The sequence below is a fragment of the Mustelus asterias genome, chromosome 3 (genome assembly GCF_964213995.1).
Source record: "Mustelus asterias chromosome 3, sMusAst1.hap1.1, whole genome shotgun sequence".
In the NCBI taxonomy this organism is placed as follows: domain Eukaryota; kingdom Metazoa; phylum Chordata; class Chondrichthyes; order Carcharhiniformes; family Triakidae; genus Mustelus; species Mustelus asterias.
The window spans coordinates 29,956,043-29,980,944 of NC_135803.1; the positions used below are offsets into that span (position 1 = coordinate 29,956,043).

General features: G+C 41.6%; 1 protein-coding gene across 2 annotated transcripts; it reads left to right on the forward strand.

Moving 5' to 3' along the window:
- Positions 1–724: 724 nt before the first annotated feature.
- LOC144483298 (deoxyribodipyrimidine photo-lyase-like) lies at positions 725–24,152 on the forward strand. Of its 2 annotated transcripts, none has more exons than XM_078202033.1 (10): positions 725–1,244; positions 3,919–4,454; positions 5,246–5,391; positions 6,793–6,975; positions 10,202–10,360; positions 11,203–11,401; positions 12,739–12,891; positions 21,908–22,029; positions 22,826–22,985; positions 23,954–24,152. In XM_078202033.1, the coding sequence occupies exons 1-10, from the start codon at positions 1,231–1,233 to the stop codon at positions 24,112–24,114; spliced, it is 1,833 nt and encodes a 610-aa protein (XP_078058159.1). In that variant the 5' UTR covers positions 725–1,230; the 3' UTR covers positions 24,115–24,152. The 2 variants fall into 2 exon arrangements, with proteins under 2 accessions (XP_078058159.1, XP_078058157.1); XM_078202031.1 differs by having other exon boundaries at positions 1,110–1,244; positions 3,859–4,454.
- The last annotated feature ends 750 nt before the right edge of the window (positions 24,153–24,902 follow it).

Genomic DNA, 24,902 nt, shown 5'->3' on the forward strand with positions numbered 1-24,902 from the left:
CACCACAGAGGTAAGAAAATACACACACACATACAAATAGATAGCTCATGGATAACTTAGCCTGTCTTGATGCTCTCTCCACTCACGTTGTTTTGTTTCTTAAAGACTTGATTAGTTGTAAGTATTCGCATTCCAACCATTATTCATGTAAATTGAGTTTGTGTCTTTATATGCTCTGTTTGTGAACAGAATTCCCACTCACCTGAAATCATATCATAAATCATAAAAACCCTACAGTGCAGAAGGAGGCCATTCGGCCCATCGAGTCTGCACCGACCACAATCCCACCCAGGCCCTACCCCCACATATTTTACCCGCTAATCCCTCTGATCTACACATCCCAGGACTCTAAGGGGCAATTTTTTTAACCTGGCCAATCAACCTAACCCGCACATCTTTGGACAAGAAGGGGCTTGGAGCTCCGAAAGCATGTGTGGCTTTTGCTACCAAATAAACCTGTTGGACTTTAACCTGGTGTTGTTAAACTTCTTACTAACTTTGGGAAAACATCCTTTAAACTTAAAACATGACAGTGGATATAAAGCTGTTTTCCAAGCTGCACTGGATAAGAATAAAGTGCAGTTTGCACTGAAGGCACAGGCTTTGTTAAAGGGTAAGCTGAAGTTTCTTCAGGTGCTGCTGCACTAACCAGCTGTTTCTCAGCAAGGACACGGAAAGCGCTGTGGGGCGGTATCTCCGGCCTCGCCGGAGGTTCTCCGCTCCCGCTGCAGGGGACGGAGATTTGGCTGAGCGCCAGATTCTCGGCTCTCGCTGGCGGGGACTGGGGCGTGAAAGACCGGAGCTCTGTCCATGAACTGAACCTTTTGTGTGGGAAAAGCAGCCGGAGTGTGCAGCCCCCAGAGTGAGGGGCTAGAAGCTGGAGAACGCTGGGCGTGTCTGAGGAACAAAGATGGACTGAATGGCCTTTCTCAGTCATCATTATTTTGGAATGCTGCTTTCATCCCTTAAACCATTGAGACATTTATCATTTAAAATATTTGGTTAATGTCAATAGCAGCATTTCGCACGCGTGCTTTAAGATAAAAATGTGGGTCTCACTCTAAACGCCACAGCCATTTCCTTCCGCTGAGGGGCGGGTGCGCATGCCCAGTGGCATTGTGTTACATTGAGAAAGTTACATAATGTTTCAAAGCTGCATCTTGTATAAGAGCAACTTTGAACAAAGAGACTGCAGCTGGGCTGCCACGTACAACAGGGCAGTGAGTGTGCATGAACCTGGGCAGGTAAGAAACAGGGAAGGCCAGCCGAAGTTAAAGAGCATGTTTATTCTGGTATAGATAATGATTATATTGACCAAACCTGATAATCGGAGATCAGAGATTACCAATAGCAGCTCAGTAAGGCAATAATCTAACTGCAATTCTGAGAAGGTCTGCTGCCTCACAGCACTGGAGATCCGGGTTCAATTCCCGGCTTGGGTCACTGTGCGGAATCTGCACGTTCTCCCCGTGTCTGTGTGGGTTTCCTCCGGGTGCTCTGGTTTCCTCCCGCAGTCTAAAAGACGTGCTGGTTAGGTGCATTGGCCAAGATAAATTCTCCCTCGGTGTACCCGAACAGGCGCCAGAGTTTCGTGACTAGCGTACTTTCACAATAACTTCATTGCAGTTTTAATGTAAGCTTACTTGTGGCTACTAAATTAAACTTTAAACATTTTAATAGTTTGCTTTGGATAAAATGAAAAGCCTGATTTTCGCAATGTCTTTCATGATCAGCAAGAATGCAGCAGGTTATGGAGTTTCTTTTCAGACAAAAGTCGTAATAGATAGTTGAAATAGGTGTTTACCTAGACTAGGCGTGTAATTCTTTGAGTAGAGTAGACCAGGGAGTTCTGTCTGAGGTATTTAAGGCAATTAGAGGAATTGATAGAGGAGATATATTTTTCTGGTGGGAATTGGCTCAAATTATAGCGAGGTTGATCAGGGATGATGTCAGAAAGGGGAACGGAAATCTCAAAAATTCTACCCCCAAAAGCTGGTCAATTGAAAAATTCAGACGGAGATGAATAGATTTTTATTGGGCACTGATATTAAGGGTTACAAAATCAAAGGCAGTAAATAGATTTAGGAAATAAATCAGCTCTGATCTAATTGAACGGTAGAACAGGCTGAAGGGACTGAATGGTCAACTCCAGTTTCTACAGGAGAGCAATCCACTCCTGTAACGGTGCTACAGAGGTTACTTCGATTCCCTAGGGCAGACCATACTGCGGCCTGCACAGATCTCCATTGATATCTTTTTTCTTTACTCTTTCATGGAACGTTGGCGTCGCTGGCAAAGCCAGCATTTGTTACCCATTCCTTATTGCCCTCGAGCTGAACATTCCAGGGCTCAGTTGAGAATCAACTACATTGCTTTGGATCTGGAGAACAAATGTCAGTCAGACTCAGTCAGGATGGCAAGATTTCCTTCCTTAAAGGACATTAGTGAACCAGATGGATCTTCATGACAATTGATGATAGTTTCATGGTCGCCATTATTGTGATTGCTGGATCAGTGACATTATCATTGTGCCACTATTTCCCCATATGAATGATGAAACCTATGTGAACTATGAAGGGAGCAGTGCTGCCTGTCTCTGGAGAATTGACCTAAATCTGATACTGAATGAATTTCTTTCCTTATATTCATGAGTGACCTGTATACCATGCAGTTTAGGAGTCCTGCCCACAGTGTGGAGATTTACAAGCGGTGGTTGCAGAGTCTTACATTGACCAGTATTTTTCGCTGAGATTTTCAAACTGAATCCCACCTCCTATTCAGCCTGAGTTGGTCTTTTCTATCGCAAGGACGTATCCCGGGGACTTCTCAAGTTTTGAATATGTCGCCCATAAAAGAAGATGTCATTGCAAACAGAATCCAGCAAAAATATTTAGTATTTGATTTAAACCTGTAACCATAGAACATAGAACAGTACAGCACAGAACAGGCCCTTCGGCCCGATGTTGTGCCGAGCTTTATCTGAAACCAAGATCAAGCTATCCCACTCCCTATCATCCTGGTGTGCTCCATGTGCCTATCCAATAACCGCTTAAATGTTCCTAAAGTGTCTGACTCCACTATCACTGCAGGCAGTCCATTCCACACCCCAACCACTCTCTGCGTAAAGAACCTACCTCTGATATCCTTCCTGTATCTCCCACCACAAACCCTATAGTTATGCCCCCTTGTAATAGCTCCATCCACCCGAGGGCAGTGGGAACCAGTGAAACTTGCAAAAACTAGGCTTAGTACAAGGAAACTTCTGACAGCTTTTAAAGTGCTAGATTTAAAGAAACAGATACTGAACTAGAATTAGACAAAATATTTCAATTTTTTTTTCAATGCTACCAGCCTTCCTTTGGCTCAGTATTTAACATACTTGATACAATTTTTTGATTTAGCTTAATTTTAAATATGTAGCAAAATGTATAAGATATTCAAAGCTTTATAGGAATATTTTGATAAGTAACTCACCGTTGGGGGCGGTACAGTGACACAGTGGTTAGCACTGCTGCTTCACGGCGCCAGGGATCCGGGTTCAATTCCTGGCTTGGGTCGCTGTCTGTGTGGAGTTTGCATATTCTCCCCGTGTCTGCGTGGGTTTCCTCCGGTGCTCCGGTGTCCTCCTACAGTCCAAAGATGTGCGCAATAGGTGGATTAGCCATGTTAAATTCCCCCTTAGTTCATGGGGTTATGGGGATAGGGCCTAAGTGGCATTGTGGTTGGTGCATAGCCGATGGGCTCAATGGCCTCCTTCTGCGCTGTAGGATTCTATGATCAGATGTGGGAGCCCTGCAGTATGAGTAAATATAAAATGGTAAAAACCATGGACACCCATTAACTTTATTCTGTTTACAGATTATTCATCAGCGTTTGCCAATCATTTTGCCATGGACATTCTGTAATCTGTTTCTTCAGGCTTTCAACTTGTCTGCAGAGTGCTAAACACAGAAGCTACATGTTGAAGAACAGGAAACAGGCCAACAGGAAGTCTGAATGTGATGCTGTTGGTTCTGACTGCAACAAGAAAATTGAAGAGAAATCAAATAAAAAGGCAACAGCATTTTCCAGCTCCTCCAACAGCATGAAACCATCTAGAAAGGGATTGAGAAAGGAACCGAGTCATAATGACTCCGTTCAGAAAGAAGCATTGAATCTCCATGCTAAGGAAAGAAGAAGAAAAGTGAAAGAGATCACTCCAGAATTGGATGAGGGAGAGTTGTCCAAACTTAGCAACAGTAAAAAGAGGAAAGTTGAACAGCAGACTAAGGTCGCTCCCTCAAGTGAGGGAAATCTGTTGGAAAGTATTAAAAAGTCCCGTTTGTCCACGGCACCATCAGTGGAAGAATTTAGTTATAACAAAAACCGAGTTCATCTTCTTTCTAAAACAGAGAGCATCAGGGAGAACTGTCAGGGAATTATTTACTGGATGTCCCGAGACCAACGAGTACAGGGTAGGTTACTTTGGGAGTTGGAGGTTGTCATCTTCATACAGACATTTTAAATGTGACATGTTGCAATTTCACCATCATAAAATGTCACACAATTTGGAATAACATAATTACTAGAATGAATCTCATAACTAAACATATTTTAATCCTTAATATCTTATTTTCAATTGATTTATATATACTTTACATTCAACGTACATCCTATAATGGTGTGCATATATTGCCACCAATTATTCAGGGGTGCATAACTTATTCAGTGTGCTGACATCATCTATCTTCTATCTTTTGTCCTTCAATCAGACAGGATTCTCATCCAAGTTATTTATCCTCTTCCTTCTCTTTCTCCTTGTGCATTGCTCTCTGTTGGCTGGGCATTTATTTTTATTGATGATAAAGGGCACTTCATTTCCTGATACCTGACATTAATTATCTGTATTTTATCGAAAGCTCCAATGGTTATTTGCCATAATATTTCATGTAAACACTTGTTGGCGTACATTCATGTGTAACAATGAAGTTTAAGTTTAAATTTGGCTTCTATTGTGTTTGGACAAATAGATAAAGTCTATGAGAGGACAAACCTATTTCTAGCTGTACATAATAATATGGTTAATTTTAAAATTAAAACAGTATCAAAAGGGTTTTGGTGAGATTGTTGTCCAGTTCCAATTTCACTGATTTACCCAAAAATCTAACCTGTAAACAATCTTTCTTTTAACATTGATTTGATTCCAGAGTAGTGTCATTACGAAAAATATAATCTTGCTGACCAAGGGAATAATTTATTCCCACAGATAACTGGGCTTTCTTATACGCACAATGGCTGGCTCTTAAGCAGAAACTCCCACTCCATGTCTGCTTTTGCCTGGTGCCCAAGTTCCTAGATGCTACCATCCGCCATTTTGGTTTCATGCTGAGGGGACTTCAGGAGGTTGCTGAGGTAAATATTCTCATGTATTCTGTGTTTGATTAAAATCTTGTACCGGTATTTTTCAAATCTCTGGATATGTGTGATGGATGGACTCTAGGAGAAGGATAATGATGTCAAGGAGATTATGCAACCGACACCTGTCTTGATTTTAAGTGATGGTGAAATAATACACAAATTTGGCTTGGAGAGACAAGATGGTGGAACAGTGCTTTTCACTTGTATGATTGCACACATGCAACAGACAGTACCTTTATTATACACTTCAAATATAAAGTTCCAGCTTTTATGAAGTGGTAGCTCTGAATCAGAAGACTGACCTTTCGAGTCCCACTAGAGACCAGAGCACAAAGTCCAAGCTGACTTTTCGGTGCATTACTAAAAGGAATACTTTACTGCTTGAGGTGAAAGATTATAGTTCAATCTGCCCTCTCTGCTGGATATAAAAGTTCCCATGACACTATGTTTAAAAATAAAGGAGTTTGCCCAGTGTCCTGTCCAAAATTCATCTTTCAAACAACACCAAACAATTTAACTGCTCTTTCAGCTCATTGCTGTTGGCAAATGTGGCAAAACATTAAATGTAAAATATTTTCCACAGTTTACAAATCCCCACACACCCTGGCCCACCCAAACTCTGCAACCTTCTGAACCCCTTATCCCCTCTTACAATCACTCCTCTAACTCGGGCCTCCCACTCTTCCACCTCACCCTCTCAAAGCTGCAGCCTTCAGGAACCTTAGCGTTACTATTGGGAACCCCCTTCCCAAATCTTTCCTCTCAAACCACATCTCTTTCATCAAGTTTTCACTGAGCACATTTTCCCCCGACAAAGATTTCCACTCATGTTCTCTGCTCAAACTACCTTGGGATTTTTTCTGCATTTGAGAGTAATGCAGGCTGTTGCTGTCACCCGTTGATGATAATGCCACATTATCACGAGGTGATCAGGGAGCAGAGAACTACCAAGGCTGTATTTATCGTCCGTTCTTAGTTTCCCCAGAGGCATTGGATCCTTTATTGTAGCAATTTGTTTTTACAACTAGATGATTTGTTTTGACAGAGGGCAAAATGAATCAAGTGTGTATTGTGGGACTGTAGTCACATGTGACTGGACCAGGTAAGGATGTTACATTTTCTTCCCTGAATGGGATTAGAACCAGTTCAATATTGACATCAATGAAGGCTATATTTTTTTCTTCTGGTGATTTTGTCTAAAACCGGAAGAAAAATGTAACGATTGGAATAAATTCCTTCTTCTCGCCTTTTAGAGTTTAAAGAGAGAAGAATGGAGAAAAAACTTTGAACAGGAGTGGGAGAAAAAGAAATAGCGCTGGTGAATTTGGCAAGTCAGAATATGAAACACTGACTTTTCTCGCCCTCATTGACAGTATTGCTGACTTTACTTTGCAGGAGTGCAAGCAACTGAATATTTCTTTCCATCTACTCGTTGGACTTGCTAAAGACGTGTTGCCAGAATTTGTTAAAGAAAACAACATTGGAGGTGTGGTTACAGATTTCTCCCCATTGCGTCCTCCACTTCAGTGGGTCGAAAATGTGAGACAGAACCTACCGGAAGATTTACAATTTGTCCAGGTATTTGCATATTTCTTTTCCTTCCATTAAATTGATCTTTTGAATAGTTACAGTAAATAACTGAAATTTGCATAAACAATGCGCCTGCGTCATGTCAACACTATGAGGCTCACACTGACAATGGGAACATTGCAGTTTGTGATCTTCCATGCAGAATTTCTCAAAGGAACATCTGTGTTCTGAAAAAACATGGATCTAATTATTATACAGCATAAAATCTTGACATCTGTCATCACAGGAGCTTTAATTGTGAAGAATACCATTTCAGTATAAGATCTCTCCTTCAACTAACAATTTAAAAAACTTACCTGGTAAATATCTCATTGCTGTTGGTGAGACCTCGCGATGCACAAATTGATTGTCGTGCTCTCTACAATGCAACACTGACCACACTTCAAAAGTTGCAAAGTACTTTTGGAAGTTCTCAGACCTTAAATGTGTTATATAAATGCGAGTTTTTCTATTCTTTGTTGTATTACACTACAATATAGAACTTCCCATCTCCATCCGACAGCCTAAATCTCCATTTATTGCCAGGATACTTAAGCAGACCAGTAAGCTTCAGTGCAAAATGTTAAAGTTTATCACACTCTCTAGAACAGATTAGAAGAGGGAAAGTGCACTGGCAGTTCAGTTTTAACAAAAATCTACAGGATCAGAAAATAATTTGTATACCTGTTTTCCAGTCTTTCTCCAGTTGTATTTTTCTACATTGATTCACTGCCTTCCTGAGAAATTGTCCCACACATTCACCACCCTCCTATGTAAAGTAGTTAAACCTGAACTGTAAGAGTACCTTCCCTCTTCTTAGCTGATTTCAGAAAGCCTGACAAACTTGAAACATATTGCAGCTAAATTTATCACTTTGCTTAAGGATCCTGCATTACTTTAAACAGGATGTGGAGATGCCGGCGTTAGACTGGGGTGAACACCATGTTAAAGTCCAACAGGTTTATTTGGTCGCAAATACCATTATATACTGACAGCTATATACTGATAGCCAAGTTCCGCACACATGAGGATGGCCTAAACCGGGATGTTGGATTTATGTCACATTATCAGTAACCCCCACAGCTTGCCTCCTGGACTTGCGGGCTGTCCTGTCTGGAGACAATACACATCTCTTTAACCTGTGCTTAATGCTCCCTCCACCCACATTGTCTGTATCTTTAAGATCTGGTTGGCTGTAGGGATTCGCATTCTAATCAGTAACTTGATTTTGTGTCTCTGTGCCCTGTTTGAGAGCACATTTCCACTCCATCGGACGAAGGAGCAGCGCTCCGAAAGCTAATGGTATTTGCTACCAAATAAACCTGTTGGACTTTAACCTGGTGTTGTTAAAACTCTTACTTACTTTAAAAAGCCCAGACTAGAGGAGCTTTTAATCATTTGTTTAATGGTCCCTTGGATGCTCTTCTCCTTGGACTGTCTCTCGGATTTGAGAATGACTTGGATCCACTCTGGTTTGATGCATTCTGAGATGGTTGATAAGTGTGTGGTCAGGGTCTCTGTCACATGTGGGTTGGGTGGTGCTTGAAGGGTTGGATAGATGGTTTGTATGGAGGCCTTGCATACAACAGGATTGTCACCCTAAATATGATCTGAATACTTTTTACTTTCAGCGACCTGCTCTGTGGCCCAATATGTTATTTCACAATCGTGTAATTCAGGAGTGTAACAATAGCAGCTCCTTATGATGTGAGCTGAAAGTCATGCCTTTCACACTGCCATCATGGGGTTCTGAAATGTTTTTGAAGGCAGACTGGGAAAGATTTAGTGAGACAAGACCAGACATGAATTATTTAAGGTGAAAGCAAATTCCACTTACTTCACTCAATCTTCTTGAAAGTGCTTTTTGTGGGCTGATTTATTCAAAGCAGCTCTCATAATCTGACCCCTGTAGCCCTTTTGTTTAAAATCTGAATGGTCATAAAAATAATTTCCATTATTTTTGTTAATTTTGACCTCTAGAAGCTGAAGGGCAGCGTCTCTGATATTTTTATGTTCAGTAAGCCATCCTGGAATTCACAACTGGTGTCGCAAAAATTGACTATAGCCTCCCAAAAGCAGAGACTCAGCAGGAATCTCGTCATGTACTCTCATGAAGAAATTATTCTCACTACAATGGGTGTGAACATTTGTTGGTCACCTAAGATGAGTATGTAATCCATAGCCAATGCCTGTCTCACAGCATTAGCTCATCGAGCTTCCCATTTTTGAAACATGTACAACATTTTATCAAACCAAAACATTTCAATGTAATTCATCCCAAATCCACTGTGCAAAACCCAAGAAGGAAAAAAGATACAGACACAATTGCCTTCTCCAGAGCTGCCTAAACAAAAGGGGCTCAGAAAAAGAGTCATACAGATTCAAAACGTTAACTTTGTTTCACTCTCCACAGATCTGCTGAGTTTTTCATCTTGTTCTGTTTTTATTTCGGATATATGGCATCTGCAGAATTTTCCTTTCACGATACAATTCTTTTTCTCCTACATTGTGAACACTTGGAGGCCTTCAGCCTTTTCTCTTAACTCAGGTAATCAGCGATGCTCCACAAGCATCTCTGTCCATTAGTAAGAGAAACAGTTGGTTATGTCTACTTTGAGGCACAGCACTCCACATCAAACATGGAGCTAGGCAAGTGGGAGGCCTCCATGAATAGCCACATCCAGTACACGGATTGAACCTATACTGTCAGCGTCAATATGCACTACATACTAGCCATCTAGCCAACTGAGTTAATTGACACCCACCTCCGATGTCTTCAGTTGCTTATCAAATTGGTTGCTCTTTACTGCACAGTCTCCAGTGCCTGGGTATCCTTGCTATAGCAAAGTGAGCAGAATTTTATACTGTACTCAAGGTTTAGCTTTTAGCTGTGCCAGTATTATGCATGGATACATTACCTCCTGTGATTTGTGTTGTATGTCCCAAGACCTGGTTAATGCTGCTTACTGTTGCTGTGCATTGTTTTTGGTAACTAAATGTTAAATTCAACTAGATGTAACTTTTTAAGTATATATATCTCTATTGTGCAAAGAATAGACCAGTAATTTGGCCATATTCCTTAGATTTGGAGATGCAATTCACCTTTCGTAGAGGAACAGAAACTGACTAAATTCCAGACTATATATAAGAAAGCATTGCAACACAAAGAATGCTTTTATAACTTGTTTCCCTTATTCTTTTTATAATGTGTAGACATTTTGCTTACGGTGTTTAGGTTGATGCTCACAATATTGTACCCTGCTGGGTAGCCTCAAAGAAACAAGAATACAGTGCCAGGACAATCAGGAAGAAAATTCATGACAAACTCCCCCAATTCCTGACAGACTTTCCTCCAATTGTCCAGCATCCTTATACTTCTCCCCTGAAAGCACAGGTTGGTATCTTGGTATACTTAATCTCGAAGCTCATCGACTTAATTAAAACAGTGGAAAATACAAAAACAGTTAATGTCTCAACTCCACAATTAAGAATCCAGTGATAGTAACTGGAAACAGAAGTAGTTTTGAGTCTGTACTGGTTTGTAATTATTACTGTCTGACAAGTCAGTAATATAACACCAGGAATCTGCATAAACATTTTTTTTAAATGCAAAATTGGAACAAAAGTAGGCCATTTGACCCCTTGGGGCCTGCTCTGCTATTCAATAAGATCACGCTGATTTGCTCGTATTTCAAATTCCATTTCCTATATCAACAAAAAAATACATCAGCTGAGCACTAAAAAAGGCTGCTATTTTACTTTGAAAGGTGCTTCACAAATTTCTATTATATTTAGTTCCAGTTTGCAGGTCAATTTTATCGCTGGAAATTAATTCATTGGGATGATTGCGTGACAAACCCTCTCTGCCTACAGTTCAATTCTAATGAGTTCTCCTCGTATTGAGATTCCATTTGTTTGAAGTTGCTTAGTTAACGTAACCCACGCCCAAGCAAGAGAGTTCTGCCTTTCACTATGACACCAAGTGATAAAGTGGGAAAGATTCCTAATTAGCCATGTGATAGAAAGTTGGAACCGATGTATAACTCCAGACTGCAACATGCATGTAAACGTGCATGTTGACACAACAACTTTGACTCCCTGAGCCAACATTCACCACCACCATGTGATTAAAATATCTGATAGTTGCTTATTTGCTCTCTCTGTTCACTAAAGATTTGATTATTATAAATAATCGGTCAATTATAACTTTTGTTTGTTTTGGGATTACCTTGCCAGTTGATTGATTGGGCTGCGGCCTATGCAAGCCTTCAAGTGGACCGCACAGTTAAGGAAGTTGATTGGGCCAAACCAGGGACTGCAGCAGGTCTAACTAGATTGCAGTCATTCATTAAGGAACAGCTCAAGCACTTCAGCACAGACAGAAACAACCCAAACAAATCTGCCTTGAGTAATATGTCGCCATGGTTTCACTTTGGTGAGTGTCCAGGAAGATTTAACTTTGGAAAACCTTGGATTTTTTTTTCTCATCTCAAAAGAAGCATTTCAGTTTGGGGAAGGGAAACTAATGACTGACCTCTAACCCTCTCTTCATCTACATATCCGTGTAGCTTTAATGTACATTCCCCATTCTCTGTAATTGTTATTTTAATTCCATGGATTTAACTTATAATCAACATTATAATATTAATCCAAATACTGTCTTGAGACAATAGTCAAAATTGGTAACATGTGAAAATTAGCATTGAACAGAATACAGGCATATTAATAGAAAAATGGCTGGGGCAAAGAGTAGGGGTAAAAGGTATTTTGTTTGAATTAGAAAGTAGGATATAGGTACCATGCCCCATTATCTACACTAAGCATCTGTTTTGTTTCCCACTTATGTAAAAGTTTTGAAAAATTACACAGAGAGGAATGATTTTTAAAGTTAAACTGAAACCAAATTGGGGGTTTGGCAAATTGAGGAAGATTACAGCAGGCTAGATAGGTTCACAAAATGAGCAGATAGATGGTACATGATGTATAATACAAAGAAATGTGAAGTAGTACATATTGGAATTTTAAAAAAGTAGTACAAGAGAGAATAACTTAACTGGCAAGACTTGCAGGTGCGGAGGGATTGATGCATGTATATAAGATTTGCAAATAATATGCTGTGTTTTATGAAGAAGAGCATTAAAAATGATGGTGGATTTGTACAAGTGGGCCATGGTTGGAATATGGCACATGCCTAATGGTCACCCAAGAGAGAGGATATTAAAGCCCTGGGAAGAGTAAAGTGTAGATTCACATAAATTATACCAGGATTGAGAAGTTAAAGTTATGAAGAAAGGTTTGAACAATTGGAGCTTTCCAATGGAAGGTTAAAGGTATATGTATTAAAAGGTTTCTAAAATTGTCAGAGTTTTGCGAGAGTGATATATGAAAAATAGTTTTCATTGTTTGGCAAATCTATAAGATGTGGGCAGAGGCTGTGAATCATAACTAGAAGATCAAAGGTGTATTTAAAAACTCCGTTTCACACATTAGATTCACCACTGTGATAGGAACTATGACATCATTTAAATGGGAGTTGAATAAACATTTTGAAAAGGAGTATTAAAGGATGAAGGGAACAGACAAATAAATTAGATTATGTTAGAAACCTCCAATTTGTGTTGGAAACTAATGTTAGTTTATGGGGCCAAATGGCCTCCTTCCATGTTGGACTCTGTAAAAGCATGGAATTTTACCGCTGCCCCAGATTACCGTAAGGCAGTCCTGAAATAATATCTTCAATGATTCTCAGGATATCTCAATCTCCTTTTGCAGGTCAGGTTTCAGTTCAGCGAGCAATCCTGGAGATAAGGAAATACCGCAATGTATTCAAGGACAGTGTGGACAGTTTTATCGAAGAAGCTGTGGTACGGCGGGAGCTGGCGGACAATTTTTGTTTTTATAATAAACAGTATGACAAGATTGAAGGTGAGGAGTGGCCTTGTTTCATATCAACTCAAGTGGAGTATTAAATTATGAGTGATCACAATGTCAGCTTTTTGTTGTTTGAACCTTACAAGATAATTGCAATTATTGAATTCAATTCAATTGAATAACAAGTTAAAAATCCTCATCTTGCAGATATATGGAATCTAATATAATGCGCCTTTTCTTTTTATGTCGGTTTACTGCTGTGTGGTGCTAATAAACTATAACTTGTGACGTGAAATCCCATATACCCAGCAGCAATTGACTGATGGGCAGTTATAATTATCTAAGATACTTGCACAGCCTTGCATTGACTGGATATTGCTACACAATTCTTGTTTGATTTCTGGATGGGTGGGGGTGTAATAAATCAAGGGTGACTTGAAAAGGCTAAAGAACAAGAGGCTTTATTGCAAAGGAACCAATATCTATATTTACAACAGTGTCAGATAGAATAACTATGTGATTGTGCACTATCCCTTCTTGGCTCCAACTGCGGATCCTCCCCCTGCCTGAGGTATGAACCTTCACACTCCATTGACTCAGCTTCCCACCTTGACACTCCATAGAGTCTGGCCCGACTACGTGGCCCTTAGGGAACGCCCCATTAAAGGGGCCATGTTACTACACTCATCCCTAACTCCTGAATTCACCGAAGGAGGAAACAAAGAAAACATCATTAATATGAGCAAGAATTTTCATAAAGGACATCAGAGAACCGCCCCCTTGGCAACATGTCATAAATTTAATCGATCCAGTGATTTCCAAACTCCAGAAGAATGTCTCAACTCTGAACTAAGTTTGTCTGGAAATGAAAAATCAGGTCGGGTCGAGGCGAAAGGCAAAATGATCAACCCCCAGGGTCTAGTTCTTCCAGATAGCTGCTGTATTCTCAGTTACAGGAACCATTGGATGCTTTGGTTCTACATTTATATCCGGGATCCCTGTAACAAACTCTAGCAAATCTAAATTTCCTGCTGGAGTCTCCTGTTGATCCCTTGTGTCAGGCACTACTCTCTTCCTCAGGTGGTCTGCATGTTTCCTGATGTGACATCCTTGCATCGCTATGATATAGGAGATGGGCCCTGTCCTTTCCACTAGCTTACCAGTCACCCATGCTGGTCCTGCTGCAAACTCTCTGACCGTGACTAAATCCTCACACCAGCAAACTCTGTCGTTCTTCCTTAAGTCATGATTTTCTTTATGAGAGGTTTGCGTAGTCTCCACTCTCCCTGCCAAATCTGGGAATAGTATATCTAAATGTATCCTTAAATGGCATTTCATTAGTGACTCTGCTGGCATGATTCTCGTTGTCACAGTTGGAGTTGTGTTATAAGACAGCAAAAAGCTGGCAATATGTAAAGGTAAATGTCTATTGACTTGTTTCTTCTTTGAAGTCTTGAAAGTTTGCATAGCACATTCCAGTAACCCATTTCAGGTTGGGTGGTGACGTGCTGACCTAACATGGCGAATACCATTTGATTTTACAAAGTTCTGAAACTCCTCCGCTGTGAAGGATGTGCCATTATCTGATACTAAGAACTCCAGGATCCTATGACTGGCAAAGATTTTTTTTCTCAATTTGTCAATCGTGGAGCTGCCATCATGGACTTCATCAACTGGACATCCAGCCACTTCGAGTATGCGTCCACTAATATTAGAAGCATGTGGTCCATAAACATCTATGTATTCTTGTCCAGGGTCAGCCTGGTCAGTCCCAAGGGTGCAGAGTAGCTGACGGTGGCAGGGTCTACTGAGCTTGACACCTGGGGCATTGTCTAACCATCCTTTCTATTTCTCCAGTCAGACCTGGCCATCACACACAACTTCTGGCTAGTGCTTTCATTTTGCTTCTATCTGGATGTAGGTCGTGCAGCTCTTGCAACAAGAGATGTCTTCCTTGGGGTGGGACTATAACCCTAGCCCCTAACAACACCATCCTGTCTTCACAGGTTATCTCCATCCTCCCTCGTAGGTAGGGTTTAAGCAGCTCTGACTTCTTATATCGCCACCCTTGCATGACCATTTTTTTCTCTTTCGACAATACAGAGTCTCTTTCTGTCCACGTGTTTCACTGAGACCAGCAAAGTCTCTAACATACACAGCGCCAACGCTATTTCTTGCGGAACCGTCAGTGATGCCACTGTCTGTGGGCAGGGGCAACCTGCTGAGTGTATCCTTATTTGATCTGTGTTCCTGGGTAATGTTGAAAAGTATAATTGTACGCAGCCAATAATGACCGAAAGTTTTTCTTAGCCTTTGAATTGTACTCTCAGCAGTAATAGAGGACATCATTGAAACTTCTGTAATGAGCATACACAACCACCATGAGCAATGTTCCCTCAAATAGACCAGTGAAATCAACATGGATGCATTTCCAAGGGTTTTCTGGCCAATACTATGAATAGAGGGGTGCCAACTGAGGCATGTTTCTCACACTCTGACATGAAGAACAAGATCTTGCATGGGCTTTAATGTCTTGGTTCAGGCCAGGCTACCAAAAGTAACTTCTTGCATTTCCTTTCATGCGAACTATTCCACAGAGTCCTGAATGCAGTTGGTCCAAAACTGGTTTCCTCAACATTGGTGGAGTAATGACTTACTTGCCCCAAAGCAAACATCCTGAAGTCACTGAAAACTTTATCCTCCTGGAAACACATGGAAGAAGGTCAAGTGAGACTTGGAAGTCAAGGGAAGTGTTGCCATACATCGCAATGTCCTTGACTTTGGACAATGTTGGATCCACTCGAATGGCCTTTGTGATTTGGATTGAAGCGATGGGTGTGTTCTCCATTTGTGCAAAGTAGAAAAGTCTTTCTGAGCAGTATCCCTCTGGCTGATTAGTAGGAGCAGCCTTGAAAGATCATCCATATTGTCATGCAAGAGAGATTTTAGATATTTAATGTCGTATGTGTGAGCACTCAACATTAATGCCCAATGCTGCATTCTGCTTGCAGCTTAGGAAACATATTAAGGTGAGGAGTCAATAATCAGTCAGGAACGTGAATTTCCATCCAAACAGGTACTAGTGAAATTTCTATATTCCAAAAATGATTCCCAGTGCTTTGATTTGAGCATATTGGCTTTCTGCTTTACTTAAGTCTGTGAAGCAAACACTATGGGCCTCTCCACATCAGAGAGTATTATGTGTGAGACAATGGCCCCAGCTCCATAAAGTGATGCATCACATGCAAGTTGTAGAGGTAAGGAGGAGGTCAAAGTGCCTCTGAATATGTCAATGCTGCTTTGGCCGCCTTGAACACGGATTCACTCCATTTAGTTCCAAGTTACCTTCCATTCTGCCCACCATAGGTACAGATTCCCCTATATGTTTTCAGAACGATTTTTGCAAGCGTCAAGGGAAGATGTTTAAGATTTTCCTTATTCACAACATCTGTGACCAGAGAAACTGCTGCCCCTGTATCCAGTTCATTGGCCTTCCAGCAGCAGTGTCACCCAGTAACCCTGTGAACTACCTGCCGTTGACAAGATGTGGAAGGGCTGCTCTTCTTTGGACTCAATGTCACTCTTGTCCTCCCATTCCTGCTGTATGACATGTAGATTCTCGTTATTATGCCAGATTGCAGATGTCTTTTTCTCTGATTTGCTTTTGTGATCCAAGCTTCTTTTTTGTTTTTATAGGCATGCACAGGAATGCCACACTGACAGCATTCAGGTCTCTATACCAACAGTCAGATAGATGGTGTTGTGTATTGGAGGCGTGATAAGCGGGACAGACTTTGGTTAAAAATGAGTGGAGCTTTATTAATAGTGCGTGATCTCTTCCATGTTTGCTGCTTCTCTCTCTCTGTTTGCCAAGCTTGGTCTATTACATGATTTCCAATGCATGCATTAATGCAGCAGAGCTCTGGAATAGGAATAAATATAAATACATAACATTTCCTCCCCACTTAAATTGAACATCCCCAAATAAGTTCAATATGAACAATAGCCAATAAATCAGTCACTATTAGTCAGGCAGTCTGGAGATTGTTGCTCTCGGAGCGGTTTACAGTGAACCTCTGGTGGCTTCTACTGCACACTGATGTCATCAGTGATTGGTTTAACCGGCATTGATGTAGGAACTAGAAATTGTCTCTGCGTCTGAGCAGAAGGTGAGATTTTGCTTTCCTCAACGGTGTCTGGTAGTGTACGGGCTGTTGATTCAGTGGACATGTTATGTATTTAAGTACACAAACTCTATTGCTGGTCTTCCTTTGCAGCCAATTCCAAAGAAACAGTGATATCAATGGCTATCTGCAAAGTGTGATTATTCTCAATTAGCAGAAGTTTTTGTGTCGCTTCACTGTGTAGACCATAAACAAATCTGTCCTGAATAGCATAATTCAACTCATCTCCAAACTCTCAATATTCTGTAAGTCTTTTCGGCACCAACACGAAGAGTGTGATCGACTCCCTCTCCTCTGGGTTTCTTGTACAGAATCTAAAGTGCTCTGAAATCACCAGGGGTTTTGGTGAAAAATGTGCTTGCAGAATGTCCACAATCTATTTGTACATTTTAGTGCCGGGTTTACCAGGTTGCAGTAAACTAATAGCTTTTCCCCTCCCCAATCACGGTCAAGAAAGTGGGCACCATAATATCTTCAGCTACTCTGTTTGCCTGCGCAAAATAAGCGCTCGGTACACAAGAGCTCCATTGCTACACATTTTCATCAAAAGGTATCACGATGCCAAAAACTCCCACCATTTTTTCACTTGAGCAGGTTTTCCGTATGCACGTTTCGTACCTGTGTTTCCAGCAGCTATCTCGATTTTCTTGTACACAAGCTTCACCCTCTTATTTATCATAGGCAGCTCTATAATCTGCTTGTAGAGTATCATTTACTCATGTCCACCAAGCCCGTCAGTCTCTGCAGCAAGTGTCAATGTTTTCCTTTTTTATTACATTTCCTCGGTTAATTTCTTCTTTCCAGGTGGCTAGCAAGCTCACGTCCATAGTCCTGGTTGCCAGTTTTTGTTGTGTATTAGAACATAGAACATAGAACATAGAACATTACAGCGCAGAACAGGCCCTTCGGCCCACGATGTTGCACCGACCAGTTAAAAAAAAACTGTGACCCTCCAACCTAAACCAATTTCTTTTCGTCCATGAACCTATCTACGGATCTCTTAAACGCCCCCAAACTAGGCGCATTTACTACTGATGCTGGCAGGGCATTCCAATCCCTCACCACCCTCTGGGTAAAGAACCTACCCCTGACATCGGTTCTATAACTACCCCCCCTCAATTTAAAGCCATGCCCCCTCGTGCTGGATTTCTCCATCAGAGGAAAAAGGCTATCACTATCCACCCTATCTAAACCTCTAATCATCTTATATGTTTCAATAAGATCCCCTCTTAGCCGCCGCCTTTCCAGCGAAAACAATCCCAAATCCCTCAGCCTCTCCTCATAGGATCTCCCCTCCATACCAGGCAACATCCTGGTAAACCTCCTCTGCACCCTCTCCAAAGCCTCCACATCCTTCCTGTAATGTGGGGACCAGAACTGCACACAGTACTCCAAGTGCGGCCGCACCAGAGTTGTGTACAGTTGCAACATAACGCTACGACTCCTAAATTCAATCCCCCTACCAATAAACGCCAAGACACCATATGCCTTCTTAACAACCTTATCTACTTGATTCCCAACTTTCAGGGATCTATGCACACATACACCTAGATCCCTCTGCTCCTCCACACTATTCAAAGTCCTCCCGTTAGCCCTATACTCAACACATCTGTTATTCCTACCAAAGTGAATTACCTCACACTTCTCCGCATTAAACTCCATCCGCCACCTCTCGGCCCAACTTTGCAACCTGTCTAAGTCTTCCTGCAGACTACGACACCCTTCCTCACTGTCTACCACACCACCGACTTTGGTGTCATCAGCAAATTTGCTAATCCACCCAACTATACCCTCATCCAGATCATTAATAAATATTACAAACAGCAGTGGCCCCAAAACAGATCCCTGAGGTACACCACTTGTAACCGCACTCCATGATGAATATTTACTATCAACCACCACCCTCTGTTTCCTATCCGCTAGCCAATTCCTGATCCAATTTCCTAGATCACCCCCAATCCCATACATCTGCATTTTCTGCAGAAGCCTACCATGGTGAACCTTATCAAACGCCTTACTAAAATCCATATATACCACGTCCACTGCCTTGCCCCCATCCACCTCCTTGGTCACCTTCTCAAAAAACTCAATAAGGTTAGTAAGGCACGACCTACCTGCCACAAAACCATGCTGACTATCACCTATCAATTCATTACTCTCCAAATAACTATAAATCCTATCCCTTATAATTTTTTCCAACATCTTGCCGACAACAGAAGTGAGACTCACCGGTCTATAATTCCCGGGGAAGTCTCTGTTCCCCTTCTTAAACAATGGGACAACATTCGCTAACCTCCAATCTTCTGGTACTATACCAGAGGCCAACGACGACCTGAAGATCAGAGCCAGAGGCGCTGCAATCACTTCTCTTGCCTCCCAGAGAATCCTTGGATAAATCCCATCCGGACCAGGGGATTTATCTATTTTCAGACCCTCCAGAATATCCTGCACATCCTCCTTATCAACTGTAATACTGTCTATTCTACTCCCTTGCAACCCAGTGTCCTCCTCAGCTATATTCATGTCCCCTTGCGTGAACACCGAAGAGAAATATTGGTTCAATGCTTCACCAATCTCCTCCGGTTCCACACATAACTTCCCTTATTGGGGACATAATACGCAGGACAGACTTTAGTTAAAAACAAATGGAACTTTGTGTGATCTCTCCTATGGCTCCTTCTCTCTCTGTTTCCCACACTAGGTCTATTACATCATTTGTGATGCATAGATTAATACAGCATAGCTCTACGTGAGCCAATAGGAACAAACACAAATATATAATAGATGGTGACCAGCCTTTCCATAACAGTAACATTCTCGGCTGCTTGCTATCTTGTGTGCTTGCTCAGCTGTCGTGTTCGACAGTCGAGTTGATGCGTTTAGCTGCAATGCTTCTTTTGCAGCCAGCTCCATGGAGGTTGCAATCTCTTTGGATTTCTGCAAGCTGATGGTGGCCTCCGTCAGGAGGCATTTCTGGATGACTTCACTACTAAGGCCACAGACCAATCTGTCACGGAGGATATCATTCAATATTTCATTGAATTGACAATGCTCAGTGAGCTTTTTAAGCACCGAAACATGCTATGCAATTGTTTCTCCCTCTTCTTGGTTCCTTTTGTGAAATCTAAATATTTCTGTTACGGCAAATGGTTTAGGGGAAAAATATGTCTCCAGGACATTTATAAAGTCCTCATGATTTTGAGCCAGGTTTTTCAGGTTGCACCATGCTTCTCAATAAGCCAAATGTTTTTAGGTCCCATCACACTTAAGAAAGTTACCACCTTTCATTTTCAATTGCATTTGCAAAGACAAAAATACTGAACGTTCCGTGTGGGAGCACCACGGTTCATCACTGTCACCAAAATGTCCCATAGGTCTGGTAAGTGGTTATTTTCAACCTTTTATTTTCTCTTTGCCAGTTGCTGTTTTGAATGTGTTGCCGTTTGAAGAGCTGGAACCAAAGTTTTTTTTTACTCCAAGCTGTCACTGTAGCTGCCAGCTTTCTCTGATGCGAGTTCCCACTCTTCCCGAGTTTAGGTGGGCTCACCATAACATGGCCTCCCTTTGTTTTAAAACGTTTCAAAATTTCTTTGTTGCTGTTTAAAGTGCAGCAATAATCTCTGTTTTTTTGGTGATTTGAGAGGTTTTTTTTCCTTCTGACCTCGCCCACTGTTTTCCATGCTTCAAGAACTCTGTTGGACTCATAGTGCGATCGGGAGCCATTGTTTTCCTGAGTAATTTCCTTTCATTAACTCTTTCGTTTTTAATGTCCCGGGTTTATTTTTTAAACTTAAAGTAGCAGTGTTCCTGATTGCTGTGTTTTAAAAAGAAAATCTGCTGTAATTCTTTTTACCATACTCTGTAGTCACCTTTTATTTTTTAAAATCTACACATTTCTTACACTGCAGGTCCCTATATTTAACTGTTTGCATTCCAGTACAAATCCAACCTGCGGTTCAGCTGAAAGTGACATCATGCAAACATCAATTGTCCTCATTGCCAGTTTGTTACACATTTGGCCCTGGTATCTTCCAAGATCAATCAGTACACATGATGCCACAGGAGGCGATTAAGATTGCAACTGTCCTTTATTACTTCAACAGAAGAATTAAAAGAAAAGATGGATCCTGTAATCCCATAACGCACTGGCTTGGGAAGTATGGCAAGCCAGACAAGATATACAACACATAACAGAAATGTTAATCAGTCTCCTATGATATTAGTTGAACCTTAACAACATGTTACTTGGGAGCTTGAGCAGGGAAGCTGCCATAACGTTTCTGCCAGGCTAAACCAACTCAGAATATGCTGGGAAGAAAAGGTCACAAAGGGAACATTTTAAAAACTCTCTTTTTGTAGGAACAGGAGGATGCTCCTCCAGGCCACAAAAAGACATTTGTATGTTCCTCTGGCCCAGACCCACCCTCCCCCCTCTCCTACAAATCAGACCGTCCGGCATCACTTACTTCACAGGTACTTAATCTGACTTTTCCAAAGACTAGCAGCCTGTCCAATTTCAGCCTGTTCTCAATGACATACTGATGACACTAAAATTTAAATTGTCATGGTCTCATTTGCTGGAAACCCACTTGCAGTTTAAGAAGTTGAGTATTTTGTGCTTTTGAGGTTTTCAAGCTGATTGGCAAAAGAACCAGAGGTGACATGGGAAAACTCTTGGGGCTAAAGGGATCAATGGATATGGGGGGAGGGGGAGGGGGAGGGGGGGAATGTGGGGGAATCAGGATATTGAATTTGATGATCAGCCATTATCAAGATGAGTGGCGGAGCAGGCTCAAAAGGCCGAATGGCCTACTCCTACTTCTAGTTTCCAAAACATTTTCTTTTAAAGCTAGTCCTTGGTTACCCGAGTTATTTGCTTCTTCCAGGTGCCTCTGACTGGGCACAGAAAACTCTGAAAATGCACAGCAAAGACCAACGGTCGCATCTTTACACACTGAAACAACTGGAAGATGGGCAAACACATGACCCCTTGTGGAATGCTGCACAGGTACATATCGGAACTAACAAAGTGCCCTCTCAACTCTTCTGAACACGTGCAGTTTGCATTTTTAAACTCATGACTTGCATTATGCTGGAAATTCTCCCAATGAACTGATAAAGTTGTCAGCAGCCTGTTTATTTCAATGTGTGTGCTCCTGATTTGTATTTTGTAGAAGTAACTTCAGACACAATATTCTCTTGTGTTTAATGAGCATTAATGCCATAACTTTAATCAGTTCTGAAAATTCATAAGTTCCAGAAATATTAATAAGAGCAGCTTCCTTGTTAGTTTAGAGGTTAGTATCCCACCGTCATGTGGGAGACCAGGGTTCAATTCCCCAACTGGGAGCTGCCAAGTTCCATGACAGAAGGTAGGGGGGGGCAGTGGTTAGCACTACTGCCAGGGTCCCAGGTTCAATTCCGGCTTCGGGTCACTGTGTGGTGTTTGTATTTTCTCCCCGTGTCTGCCTGGGTTTCCTCCCGGGTGCTCTGGTTTCCACCCACAGATCAAAGATGTGCGGGTTAGCCCCTTAGTGTCAGGGGAATTAGCAGGGTAAATGCGTGGGGTAACAGGAATAGGATCTGGGTGGGATTGTGGTCAATACAGATTCGATGGGCCAAATGGATTCCTTTTGTACTGTAGGGTTATGATTCTCTGAGGACAATTTCATTAGATGGGGTTTCAGTCCATTTTGATCTTTCCAACCAGAATGAACATGCACTCCGATTATGCCCATCACCCCCCACCTTCATTCTTGTGAAGTGTAGTACCTTAAACTGAAACTTCTTGTCATTTCCTGTAGCTTCAGATGGTCCATGAAGGGAAGATGCATGGTTTCCTTCGAATGTACTGGGCTAAAAAGATTCTGGAGTGGACTACTTCTCCTGAGGCAGCCTTACAGTTCTCAATCTACCTGAATGATCATTATCAACTCGATGGCAGAGATCCAAATGGATATGTAGGTAAGCATAAAGTTGCTTTGGGTTTATCTCAAATGTGTGCACCAATACATTGCGTGTTACATAAATAATTATCGCCTACGCTGAAGTTAAAAATAACACCGATAGACAATTTGTGTAAATAGATCATTTATAGTCCATTCCTTGGCATAAGCAAACATCATCTCTCTTTCCCAAGATCCAGTATCCTGGGATTCCATTCCTATTCCTTTCAGAATAACAAAGCTGTGAAGGATAATGCATGCAACCCCCAAAACAAGACACCTCTTAGAAGAATACTGCAGTGTCCTTGCAGATCACAAGGAAATGAAATTCTGTCTTTAGAAGCTTTGGAGTTGTCTCAATGACCACTTTATGTAAAGCTTGTAACAATGTTAAAAGTGGACTGATGAACTGATGCAAGGGAGAGATCTGGGCCGGATTCTCCCAAAAAAATTCCAAGTGCCAAATTCACGTAAAAACTGGGGTAAATCCTGCTTTTTTTTTGGACAGTCCCACACTGTGCATCATAGAGTCCCCTAGCATGAATCACGATAACAATCTGGGGGTAGAGCCTATTCCCACTGAAGAGGCTGGCAGTATAAGCGCTGTGCGGGCCATTGTGCATGTGACAATCTGTCAGAGTGGAGATTGGCGCATGCGCAATAGCTTCGCAATGCCAGCCTCCTGATCGCTGGTCAGCCCTTCAACCCGACAACGCTGGATTGCAGAGCCATCTGATCACTGGCCTTTCAGCCATATCTGGGACAGCTCTCTCCTCAAAGTGGCACAATCTCTTTCCTCCCCCACCTCACTGCGGTGAAATCCTACAAGGTCATCGCTAAGGACCTTAAAAGGTTTCAACAATTGAACCAAACCCAGAAATGCATTTTACTGATGAACCAAATCTAAGGCTGGCCATCTCAATAATAAATATGCAGTTATATTTTATCCATTCCTAATTACCGGTGCCTGACTCCTTTCTATCATAGGCTGCATGTGGTCAATTTGTGGAATTCACGACCAAGGCTGGGCAGAGCGACCCATCTTTGGCAAGATTCGCTACATGAATTATAATGGCTGCAAGAGGAAATTTGATGTGGGCCAGTTTGAAAGGAACTACAATCACAAGAAGCTAACAAAACCATTGTAGATTAATGTATATGCTTCCATAAAGATTGAATGATTTGGAGTTTTGTCTTTTTTAATTCAGGGCAAGTGTGTCGTCTGGGGAGTGGACTCAGAAAAACAATCTTCTATGCAGAATAAGAAAAGCCCATTTGAGCAATCAGACATACTTTCTTGACATCAACCCTACTCATATTTCATATACCTTACCCTCTTTATTCATTCTCATAATATGTGTTGAAGGAAACTCCCTGATCTCCAAAGGCAGTAGAGCAATATTCCAGAATCCATTTCTCCTATTGCTGAGATCCATTGGCTCTCTCCTGATGCTTTCTGCAATTTACCTCTGCCCAATGCTGACATGGCTTTGAATGGGTACCATGTGTCTACTCTGAGGCTAATTGAGATTTTCTAGTTCTAAAGAGCCCATCTGTCATTTTTATTAGGGTGGTGAGCCCGCCTTCTCGTCACCAAATTAATGTTTCCCACACAATGTAGCTTCTGGCCCCCATTTGTAATGTGGGAAATGCAGTAGTGAATGGGTGCACTGCAAATTCCCATAAACAGCGCTGTGACAATGACGGAAAATCTGTCTTTGAGAGGTTGATTGCAGGTTGGGACACTGGGGATAACTTGCCTGCTCTTTAAAATTGTGCCACAGGATCTTTTGCATCCACCCGGGTAGGAAGATATGGCCTTGCTTTATCACTTCCAAAGTCAGCACCCTCCAACAGTGCAGCACTCCCTCAGTTCTGCACTTAAGGTTTGTGCTCAAGCTCTGGAGTGAGGCTTGAATTCTGTGACTCAGAGGCA

Excerpts from the sequence above, each read along its gene's own strand:
- LOC144483298 (XM_078202031.1), top strand. Across the intron at positions 12,892-21,907 it reads ACAGTATGACAAGATTGAAG|GTGCCTCTGACTGGGCACAG; the intron begins GTGAGGAGTGGC and ends TGCTTCTTCCAG. Across the intron at positions 22,986-23,953 it reads AGATCCAAATGGATATGTAG|GCTGCATGTGGTCAATTTGT; the intron begins GTAAGCATAAAG and ends TTTCTATCATAG.